This window comes from Culex pipiens, chromosome 1 (genome assembly GCF_016801865.2).
Source record: "Culex pipiens pallens isolate TS chromosome 1, TS_CPP_V2, whole genome shotgun sequence".
Classification (NCBI taxonomy): Eukaryota; Metazoa; Arthropoda; class Insecta; order Diptera; family Culicidae; genus Culex; species Culex pipiens.
The window spans coordinates 93418725-93430598 of record NC_068937.1 but is presented as its reverse complement, the minus strand read 5'-3'; the positions used below and the strand labels follow the sequence as shown (position 1 = coordinate 93430598).

Sequence of the window (11874 nt, the reverse complement as noted above, 5' to 3'; positions counted from 1 at the left end):
CCACGTTTAGATGTTTGTTGCCTTCCTCACATTCATATAGTGCATCGTCGCTTGTGTCGTCTTGTTACACGACTTATCTTTTAACCTTCGGGAAGTCGCGTGTTTTCGCCTTTCTTACAAGTGCCCTTACAAACTGTGTACAAAGTACACGTACGCGACCTCCGGTGGGTTAACAACAGACTTGTTATAAAATTGTCGCTAGCGATAAAATATGGCCGAAACGACTATATTATAAACTACTAGAGGTGCGCAAAAAAAAGAGCGAGCCGCTCAAAGAGCCGGTTCGTTGAAAAGAGCGAACGAACCATGGCTCACAAAAGAGAACCACGGTTCTTTTTTAATCTCTTGTCTTTAAAAAAAAAAACCGTTCCATTATGGAATAATGTTCAAACTTGAAAAAAAATATTTTATTGAATATCCAACAAATTGTAGTGTTAAATTTGTTTTGGTGAAAAGGACAATTCAATGTCAGTCAACATTGTTTTAAATGATGCTGAACATGCCAAATTAAAGATTTGTTGACAACACGCTTGAAATTGTGATTTTATTGAATTTTTCATCAAAACCCCTTCAGAGGGTCCACTACAGGAAAGGGGTCCACTAATGGATAACGTACCCTAGTGTTTAGATTTGGCTGCCGATGCGAAAAACCAAACGGCTACTGAGGAAAGGTTTTAAAATTACAGTCAAACCCCGATGGTTTGACACCAACTGTTGTCAAACGAACGGGGTCACTTTTTAATTTGACGCCCCTTTTACACGGAGTTCACGCACACTATCAAACGTTTGTTCTGATAGTGTGTGCAAGCGCCGTGTAAAAAGTGACAGTTCGTCACTTTTTAGTTTGACTTTGTCCAACCAACGGGGTACAACCTAAAAAAGTGTCAAACGAAAAAGTGACCAACCATCGGGGGTTGAGTGTAGGGTAGGGTAGTCATCAATGAGACACTTTTGGTTTTAATTTTTCAACGATTTTTATAATTTTTTCATCAGCATATTTTAATGAGCTTTTTGTTGCATTTTCTTTCTTTTAATGTGTTCTAATACATATTGACTAAAATATGAGATCGATCTGACATCTACAGCCAGAGTTATTCAACTGTCTCATTGTAGACGCACTTGGCAGGAACAATGAACAATGAGACAGCTGGGGAACAATGAGACAATCTACGAAAATCAATACTTTTCTAGTTAAACATCATGTTTTTGTATTGTTACATTGCAGGTGACTTGCTCTGAACATTTTAGAGCAATGTTGCCAACATGAAACGTTAATTATCAAAAGTTATAGTAAAAAGTATTTAAATTTTGTAAAATCCCTATATTATACCAAATAACTTTGTATTTTTGGTTAAATGAAGTTAAATATGCCAAAAATCACTTTCAATTCATGTTTTGAATGATTTCCATAAATTTTGCAAAGTTTAATGAAGAAAAATCGAAGTGTCTCATTGTTACCCGTGAGCTGAAATGAGTGGGGAACAATGAGACAGTCCTGGATTCTGGGTATATTCTAAATTTTGGCCAAACCTAATGAAAGGACATTGTAGCCCAACTCAATCCCCGTGGAACGTCGAAAGAAATTTGAAGAAATATAAGTTTTGGTGTAAATGGCAGCCTACGAGTGAAAAAGTATTTTTTGTCCATAATTTACTTTTACACCCCAGAATCAAACATTTATGAATAACTTTTCAAGGGAGCGTCCATAACCAAAGCCACTATTATGGCAGACGTGTATCCAGTAGACACACCTTTCCCCGAAATATGAGCCTGATTGGTTGAAATTACGACCTGTGAGAGCCATTTTATCATCGTTCCCCGTGTCTCATTGATGACTACTCTACCCTACTCGAAAAAATAACTTTTTAATTCCAATTCGTAGACTCACCTTCAGGTATACAGATCGACTCAATCAAATCAAATTCTGAACAAATGTCTGTGCGTGTGTCTGGATGTGAGTCGGTGCACCGACGTTATATTATATGAATGTGAGGAAGGCACCAACCATCTAAAGGTGGATTAAGTAACGATTTTTTTTTAGAAAATATAAACGGATATACGGTTGTAACATGACAATGGTGCATATCATGAAACGAAATGTAGAGTTATTTTCAAAAATAAATTTGAGTTTGCAACTAAACATACAAAATAAAACACTCATGTATCAGATTTTTCACCACTCTAAACATTGGCGCAAAAGATTTTTTTTATTATTCGATAAAAAAAACTTCTAAAATTGAAAAAAAATCAATTTAACGTTATAAAAACTGTACCAAAAACAAGTTAATTTTAGTTTAGTTTAACTTGCTTTCTAGAGATATCCTTACATCAATCTATAACGGCCGTACAACTGATTATTTTTAATCTTTAACTTCAATAAGGGATCAATATTGTTCGAAATAGTTTTAGAAAATAATAATGTTCACCTTGCATGTCGTCCGCGTTGGCCCACCCTTGCTGGTTCGAAACGTCAGTTGCCGCGATGGCCAGCTCCATGTCCTGACTACGATCCAGCACGGGATCCGATGCGAGCGGCTTGGCAGCGTGATCGAGACCTTTGCGGTTGTCACGATCGTTGTCGTCCGGAAATCGGACACCAAACTCGTTGATCTTCACGGTCGGCGGTGGATCCGTTTCGTTTCCGCTCATGCCGACCTCGTTGACCCTTCCTTCCTTGTCCAAACCGTCGATTGCCTTCATGGCCTGCTCCGTGTACAGAGCACGATCCATCACGGGATCCGATGCGAGCGGCTTGGCAGCGTGATCAAGACCTTTGCGGTTGTCACGATCGTTGTCGTCCGGAAATCGGACACCAAACTCGTTGATCTTCACGGTCGGCGGTGGATCCGTTTCGTTTCCGCTCATGCCGACCTCGTTGACCCTTCCTTCCTTGTCCAAACCGTCGATTGCCTTCATGGCCTGCTCCGTGTACAGAGCACGATCCATCACGGGATCCGATGCGAGCGGCTTGGCAGCGTGATCAAGACCTTTGCGGTTGCCACGATCGTTGTCGTCCGGAAATCGGGCACCAAACTCGTTGATCTTCACGGTCGGCGGTGGATCCGTTTCGTTTCCGCTCATGCCGACCTCGTTGACCCTTCCTTCCTTGTCCAAACCGTCGATTGCCTTCATGGCCTGCTCCGTGTACAGAGCACGATCCATCATGGGATCCGATGCGAGCGGCTTGGCAGCGTGTTCAAGACCTTTGCGGTTGCCACGATCGTTGTCGTCCGGAAATCGGGCACCAAACTCATCGATCTTCACGGTCGGCGGTGGAGCCGTTTCGTTTCCGCTCATGCCGACCTCGTTGACCCTCCCTTGGCGGTCGCCACGATCGTTGTCGTCCGGAAATTGGACCTCAAACTCGTCGATCTCCATGAGCAAAGCTGGAGCAGGTTGGACTTTCCCTAGTATATAAAAAGTATTAATAATTTTTCAAAATTATTTTGCCAAAAAATTATTTCACCTGTTATGGCAACCTCGTTGGCCCACCCTTGCTGGTTCGAAACGTCAGTTGCCGCGATGGCCAGCTCCATGTCCTGACTACGATCCAGCACGGGATCCGATGCGAGCGGCTTGGCAGCGTGATCAAGACCTTTGCGGTTGCCACGATCGTTGTCGTCCGGAAATCGGGCACCAAACTCGTTGATCTTCACGGTCGGCGGTGGATCCGTTTCGTTTCCGCTCATGCCGACCTCGTTGACCCTTCCTTCCTTGTCCAAACCGTCGATTGCCTTCATGGCCTGCTCCGTGTACAGAGCACGATCCATCACGGGATCCGATGCGAGCGGCTTAGCCGCGTGTTTGAGACCTTTGCGGTTGTCACGATCGTTGTCGTCCGGAAATCGGACACCAAACTCGTTGATCTTCACGGTCGGCGGTGAAGCCGGTTCGTTTTCGTTCATGCCGACCTCGTTGACCCTTCCTTCCTTGTCCAAACCGTCGATTGCCTTCATGGCCTGCTCCGTGTACAGAGCACGATCCATCACGGGATCCGATGCGAGCGGCTTGGCAGCGTGATCAAGACCTTTGCGGTTGCCACGATCGTTGTCGTCCGGAAATCGGGCACCAAACTCATCGATCTTCACGGTCGGCGGTGGAGCCGTTTCGTTTCCGCTCATGCCGACCTCGTTGACCCTCCCTTGGCGGTCGCCACGATCGTTGTCGTCCGGAAATTGGACCTCAAACTCGTCGATCTCCATGAGCAAAGCTGGAGCAGGTTGGACTTTCCCTAGTATATAAAAAGTATTAATAATTTTTCAAAATTATTTTGCCAAAAAAATATTTCACCTGTTATGGCAACCTCGTTGGCCCACCCTTGCTGGTTCGAAACGTCAGTTGCCGCGATGGCCAGCTCCATGTCCTGACTACGATCCAGCACGGGATCCGATGCGAGCGGCTTGGCAGCGTGATCAAGACCTTTGCGGTTGCCACGATCGTTGTCGTCCGGAAATCGGGCACCAAACTCGTTGATCTTCACGGTCGGCGGTGGATCCGTTTCGTTTCCGCTCATGCCGACCTCGTTGACCCTTCCTTCCTTGTCCAAACCGTCGATTGCCTTCATGGCCTGCTCCGTGTACAGAGCACGATCCATCACGGGATCCGATGCGAGCGGCTTAGCCGCGTGTTTGAGACCTTTGCGGTTGTCACGATCGTTGTCGTCCGGAAATCGGACACCAAACTCGTTGATCTTCACGGTCGGCGGTGAAGCCGGTTCGTTTTCGCTCATGCCGACCTCGTTGACCCTTCCTTCCTTGTCCAAACCGTCGATTGCCTTCATGGCCTGCTCCGTGTACAGAGCACGATCCATCACGGGATCCGATGCGAGCGGCTTGGCAGCGTGATCAAGACCTTTGCGGTTGCCACGATCGTTGTCGTCCGGAAATCGGGCACCAAACTCATCGATCTTCACGGTCGGCGGTGGAGCCGTTTCGTTTCCGCTCATGCCGACCTCGTTGACCCTCCCTTGGCGGTCGCCACGATCGTTGTCGTCCGGAAATTGGACCTCAAACTCGTCGATCTCCATGAGCAAAGCTGGAGCAGGTTGGACTTTCCCTAGTATATAAAAAGTATTAATAATTTTTCAAAATTATTTTGCCAAAAAAATATTTCACCTGTTATGGCAACCTCGTTGGCCCACCCTTGCTGGTTCGAAACGTCAGTTGCCGCGATGGCCAGCTCCATGTCCTGACTACGATCCAGCACGGGATCCGATGCGAGCGGCTTGGCAGCGTGATCGAGACCTTTGCGGTTGTCACGATCGTTGTCGTCCGGAAATCGGACACCAAACTCGTTGATCTTCACGGTCGGCGGTGGATCCGTTTCGTTTCCGCTCATGCCGACCTCGTTGACCCTTCCTTCCTTGTCCAAACCGTCGATTGCCTTCATGGCCTGCTCCGTGTACAGAGCACGATCCATCACGGGATCCGATGCGAGCGGCTTGGCCGCGTGTTTGAGACCTTTGCGGTTGTCACGATCGTTGTCGTCCGGAAATCGGACACCAAACTCGTTGATCTTCACGGTCGGCGGTGGAGTCGTTTCGTTTCCGCTCATGACGACCTCGTTGACCCTCCCTTGGCGGTCGCCACGATCGTTGTCGTCCGGAAATTGGACCTCAAACTCGTCGATCTCCATGAGCAAAGCTGGAGCAGGTTGGACTTTCCCTAGTATATAAAAAAGTATTAATAATTTTTCAAAATTATTTTGCCAAAAAAATATTTCACCTGTTATGGCAACCTCGTTGGCCCACCCTTGCTGGTTCGAAACGTCAGTTGCCGCGATGGCCAGCTCCATGTCCTGACTACGATCCAGCACGGGATCCGATGCGAGCGGCTTGGCAGCGTGATCAAGACCTTTGCGGTTGCCACGATCGTTGTCGTCCGGAAATCGGGCACCAAACTCATCGATCTTCACGGTCGGCGGTGGAGCCGTTTCGTTTCCGCTCATGCCGACCTCGTTGACCCTTCCTTCCTTGTCCAAACCGTCGATTGCCTTCATGGCCTGCTCCGTGTACAGAGCACGATCCATCACGGGATCCGATGCGAGCGGCTTGGCCGCGTGTTTGAGACCTTTGCGGTTGCCACGATCGTTGTCGTCCGGAAATCGGGCACCAAACTCGTTGATCTTCACGGTCGGCGGTGGATCCGTTTCGTTTCCGCTCATGCCGACCTCGTTGACCCTTCCCTCCTTGTCCAAACCGTCGAATGTCTCGCCGGATTCGGATAGGTTCACGGGTTTGGACTCCGGCGGCTTGTCTACCAGGTTGAGAACGTTGCCGTCGCCATCGTTGCTGTTGGTGCCAACGGAGCCTGCCTGGCTTGAACCTGTTATTTTTTAAATTTGGTTTAGATAATACCATTGTTTAGAAGAAAATCCTGCCAAAAACTTACCTGAACCATTCCTAACCGGAAGCAAAAATCGGCGCATGTCCATCAAAGGATAACGCCGGCTTTCCTCCATCCGCTCTTCCGTTTTCTTTTTCTTCTTCCAAAACCATCCCGGTTTCTTCTCACTTTCCTTATCATTTCCAGACATTGTGAATGCCTTAGATGCACAAAAGACTCAATTAAATGTAAATTTCGAATAATTGACTTCGCGATTACTTTAACGGCTGATTCACAAATCAAGAAAAATTACTCGTTTTTGATCATACACGGAAAATTACAATCATGAATGTCAATATAAAAATTGTACGATTCTTCGGTGAAACTTGAATAACCAAATTAGGTAATCTAGGGTGATTTGAAAAAGTACGCATCAAAAGTGGAAAACACATAATTTTATTACTAATCAAAAGAATAATAAAGTAATAAAGTAATGCATATTTTTGTGATTGTAAACAGCTTTTTGGCTTAAAATTACAAATTTAGGCGTGTATTGAACATTCAACATGAAAACAACAAACTTAGAACAGTACAAATGTCTTCAATCCAAAGTCACCAGCTGACGTTACATTATATTTCAAAAACTCATTTCCAAGACTTGCAATCAAAATGTACCATGTCCAGAAGCAAACAAGAAACCCCGAAAAACTTCAACGCGGCAGCGTTTCGCGGCGCAACTTGGCAACTTAGCAAATTTGCAAAGTGCAATGTTCGGACTCAGCGCCCTCCTGAGGGCGGTATAGTGTTTTTACGAGGGCGCAGTAAATTTTTTAAAAATATTTTTTTAAATTACATTATTTTTTTATTTTTTTGAAAAAACTGGTTAGTCGGTGACTACCCTTGACTAACCTAGAAATCAGCCCTGATCTTCCCAGGGCGATTTTTTTTTATTTTGCAAATTTTGGTACCTGGGTGCCTAGGCGCCCTCTGAGGGCGTTTTTTCAATGGAAATTGTTGACTTACCCCCCTAGCGCCTTCCTGGGGGCGGCATAGCACTGTCATTGAGGCGCAGCACAAATAAGCAACTTGGCAAATTTGCAAAGTGCAATGTTCGGACTCAGCGCCCTCCTGAGGGCGGTATAGTGTTTTTACGAGGGCGCAGTAAATTTTTTAAAAATATTTTTTTAAATTACATTATTTTTTTATTTTTTTGAAAAAACTGGTTAGTCGGTGACTACCCTTGACTAACCTAGAAATCAGCCCTGATCTTCCCAGGGCGATTTTTTTTATTTTGCAAATTTTGGTACCTGGGTGCCTAGGCGCCCTCTGAGGGCGTTTTTTTCAATGGAAATTGTTGACTTACCCCCCTAGCGCCTTCCTGGGGGCGGCATAGCACTGTCATTGAGGCGCAGCACAAAATTTGCAACTTGGCAAATTTGCAAAGTGCAATGTTCGGACTCAGCGCCCTCCTGAGGGCGGTATAGTGTTTTTACGAGGGCGCAGTAAATTTTTTAAAAATATTTTTTTAAATTAAATTATTTTTTTATTTTTTTGAAAAAACTGGTTAGTCGGTGACTACCCTTGACTAACCTAGAAATCAGCCCTGATCTTCCCAGGGCGATTTTTTTTATTTTGCAAATTTTGGTACCTGGGTGCCTAGGCGCTCTCTGAGGGCGTTTTTTTCAATGGAAATTGTTGACTTACCCCCCTAGCGCCTTCCTGGGGGCGGCATAGCACTGTCATTGAGGCGCAGCACAAAATTTGCAACTTGGCAAATTTGCAAAGTGCAATGTTCGGACTCAGCGCCCTCCTGAGGGCGGTATAGTGTTTTTACGAGGGCGCAGTAAATTTTTAAAAAATATTTTTTTAAATTAAATTATTTTTTTATTTTTTTGAAAAAACTGGTTAGTCGGTGACTACCCTTGACTAACCTAGAAATCAGCCCTGATCTTCCCAGGGCGATTTTTTTTATTTTGCAAATTTTGGTACCTGGGTGCCTAGGCGCTCTCTGAGGGCGTTTTTTTCAATGGAAATTGTTGACTTACCCCCCTAGCGCCTTCCTGGGGGCGGCATAGCACTGTCATTGAGGCGCAGCACAAAATTTGCAACTTGGCAAATTTGCAAAGTGCAATGTTCGGACTCAGCGCCCTCCTGAGGGCGGTATAGTGTTTTTACGAGGGCGCAGTAAATTTTTAAAAAATATTTTTTTAAATTAAATTATTTTTTTATTTTTTTGAAAAAACTGGTTAGTCGGTGACTACCCTTGACTAACCTAGAAATCAGCCCTGATCTTCCCAGGGCGATTTTTTTTATTTTGCAAATTTTGGTACCTGGGTGCCTAGGCGCTCTCTGAGGGCGTTTTTTTCAATGGAAATTGTTGACTTACCCCCCTAGCGCCTTCCTGGGGGCGGCATAGCACTGTCATTGAGGCGCAGCACAAAATTTGCAACTTGGCAAATTTGCAAAGTGCAATGTTCGGACTCAGCGCCCTCCTGAGGGCGGTATAGTGTTTTTACGAGGGCGCAGTAAATTTTTAAAAAATATTTTTTTAAATTAAATTATTTTTTTATTTTTTTGAAAAAACTGGTTAGTCGGTGACTACCCTTGACTAACCTAGAAATCAGCCCTGATCTTCCCAGGGCGATTTTTTTTATTTTGCAAATTTTGGTACCTGGGTGCCTAGGCGCCCTCTGAGGGCGTTTTTTTCAATGGAAATTGTTGACTTACCCCCCTAGCGCCTTCCTGGGGCGGCATAGCACTGTCATTGAGGCGCAGCACAAATAAGCAACTTGGCAAATTTGCAAAGTGCAATGTTCGGACTCAGCGCCCTCCTGAGGGCGGTATAGTGTTTTTACGAGGGCGCAGTAAATTTTTTAAAAATATTTTTTTAAATTAAATTATTTTTTTATTTTTTTGAAAAAACTGGTTAGTCGGTGACTACCCTTGACTAACCTAGAAATCAGCCCTGATCTTCCCAGGGCGATTTTTTTTATTTTGCAAATTTTGGTACCTGGGTGCCTAGGCGCTCTCTGAGGGCGTTTTTTTCAATGGAAATTGTTGACTTACCCCCCTAGCGCCTTCCTGGGGGCGGCATAGCACTGTCATTGAGGCGCAGCACAAAATTTGCAACTTGGCAAATTTGCAAAGTGCAATGTTCGGACTCAGCGCCCTCCTGAGGGCGGTATAGTGTTTTTACGAGGGCGCAGTAAATTTTTAAAAAATATTTTTTTAAATTAAATTATTTTTTTATTTTTTTGAAAAAACTGGTTAGTCGGTGACTACCCTTGACTAACCTAGAAATCAGCCCTGAAATGATGCATGAAAACTTAAAAATCGGTATGTTTTGAAGGATTTTTTTGAATGATTTGGTGTCTTCGGCAAAGTTGTAGGTATGGATAAGTACTACACTGAAAAAAATTGTACTCGGTAAAAAAATTTGGTGATTTTTAATTTCACTTTTTGTCACTTAAACTTGATTAACTATTTTTTTTTAATTTTCAACTTTTTTTTTGTGTTTTAGGGGACATCAAATGCCAACATTTCAGAAATTTCCAGAACGGGCAAAATATATTTGACCGAGTTATGAATTTTTGAATCATTACTGATTGTAAAAAAAATCCAAATATTGGTCGCAAAAATTTTTAAACTTCATTTTTCGCTGTAAAATCGAATTTGCAATCAAAAAGAACTTGAGTGGAATTTTGATAAGTGCACCGTTTTCAAGTTAAAGCCTATTTTAGGTTACTTTTTTTGGGGTGTATCCCATTTGGCATAAAGCCATTTGGCATAATGCCGTTTGGCATAACGCCGTTTGGCATAATGCCGTTTGGCATAATGGACGTTTGGCATAACGGTCATTTGGCATAATGGCCATTTGGCATAATGGTCATTTGGCATAATGATGTTAAAATTTCAAAATAAAGTTAATATTGGAATTGCTTTAAGAAGACCATATTAGGATTGATAACTGCCGGCGAAAGCTGATTTTTTCTTTCTTTAAGATACAACACATGTGTAAGATTACACATTTTTTGACACAAAATCTGTCACCATTTCCTGATGAAGCCATTGAGCCAAATATGTTCGACATTTACACATCGATATTCCAGATTAAAGATTGTATGGAAAAATAGAGAAAAAATATGCTAGTTATAAAAACTAGTATTTCTACTATTTTATCAAAATTCTCAAATGTTCGATTCTTATTTGAATTCAAGAGTATATATCCAAAACAACCTATGTGCTATGGGTTACCTATGTAGTATAGACCTTTTGAAAATGTAATCTGGAATTGTAAGGCTCTTCAGCTTTGTCTTACAAGTAGAATTTCCTTTTTTTTTATTTTGTATTTTCCTTTCTTTAAAGAAGGAAGGTCTTTGGATCTAATATTTTCTTTAAAGAAAGGGACACTTTCTAGACTTGCGACAACTGCACAGAAAAAAAAGTTGGATTTTTTTCAAGGTTGAAAATTTAGTTAGTTGAATATTATCTCTTTTTTGAATAATATTACCTTAGAAAATGTGTAAAAATGTGAACCTGTAAATATTCATCAGAAACTGATGAATATTCTGATGTAAAATTAATCATTTTTTTTTGACACAAAATCTTTTTTTCTGTTTGCTGAAAAAAGTTGAATTTTCCTTCTAAAGTTGAATTTTCTTCATTAAACAGGGGAAAATACGTTTCAGCTGTGGTCACAACTCAAGCGAGTTTTCCCTTCTTTTTAAAAATATTCACCTATATCAGCAGTTTAAGAGTTTTCCCTTCTTTAAAGAAGGGAAAATTCAGCTCATGTTAGTAGTTATCTCAAGTCAAAGAAAGTTTTCACTTCTTTAAAGAAAGGTAAATTCAACTTGTGTCAGCAATTATCACAAGTTAAGAGAATTTTCCCTTCTTTAATGGAGAGAAAATTCAAACATATTGGGATAATTCAACGTGTTCGTGTTAGTAGTTATCACAAGTTAAGAGTCCATTATTTAAAGAAGAGAAAAAAACTCACTGACTTGTGATGACTACTGACACAAGTTGAATTTTCCCTACTTTAAATAATGGAACATTCTCATAGTAATCACAAGTAACTACTAACACGAGTTGAATTATCCCTATATGTTTGAATTTTCTCTCCTATAAACAAGGGAAAATTATCTTGACTTGTGATAACTGCTGACACAAGTTGAATTTACTTTTCTTTAAAAAAGTGAAAACTTTCTTTGACTTGAGATAACTACTAACATGAGTTGAATTTTCCCTTCTATAAAGAACGGGAAACTCTCTTGACTGCTGATACAAGTAGAATTTGACTGCTGATATAGGTGAATATTTTTTAAAGAAGGGAAAACTCGCTTGAGTTGTAACCACAGCTGAAGCGCACCATCCCCTGTTTAATGTATAAAATTCAACTTTAGAAGGAAAATTCAACTTTTTTCAGCAGTTGTCACAAGTCTAGAAAGTGTTCCTTTCTTTAAAGGAAATATAAACCTTGAGCCGGCAGTTGAGAGTTCAAAAAAAAAATTGCCGCAGCCTTGATATGTTCCTACGTAAATGACAAAGT

The 11874-nt window shown here is 42.4% G+C and overlaps 1 protein-coding gene across 1 annotated transcript; it reads right to left on the bottom strand.

Annotated features, from left to right (window-relative positions):
• Window positions 1–2218: 2218 nt before the first annotated feature.
• On the bottom strand, window positions 2219–6534 carry LOC120422306 (uncharacterized). Its single transcript, XM_039585697.1, has 6 exons — window positions 6390–6534; window positions 5724–6323; window positions 5115–5663; window positions 4291–5055; window positions 3467–4231; window positions 2219–3407 (listed from the first exon to the last, which is right to left on the bottom strand). Exons 1-6 carry the CDS (start codon window positions 6532–6534, stop codon window positions 2374–2376), a joined length of 3858 nt encoding a protein of 1285 aa, XP_039441631.1. The 3' UTR covers window positions 2219–2373.
• Window positions 6535–11874: the final 5340 nt, after the last annotated feature.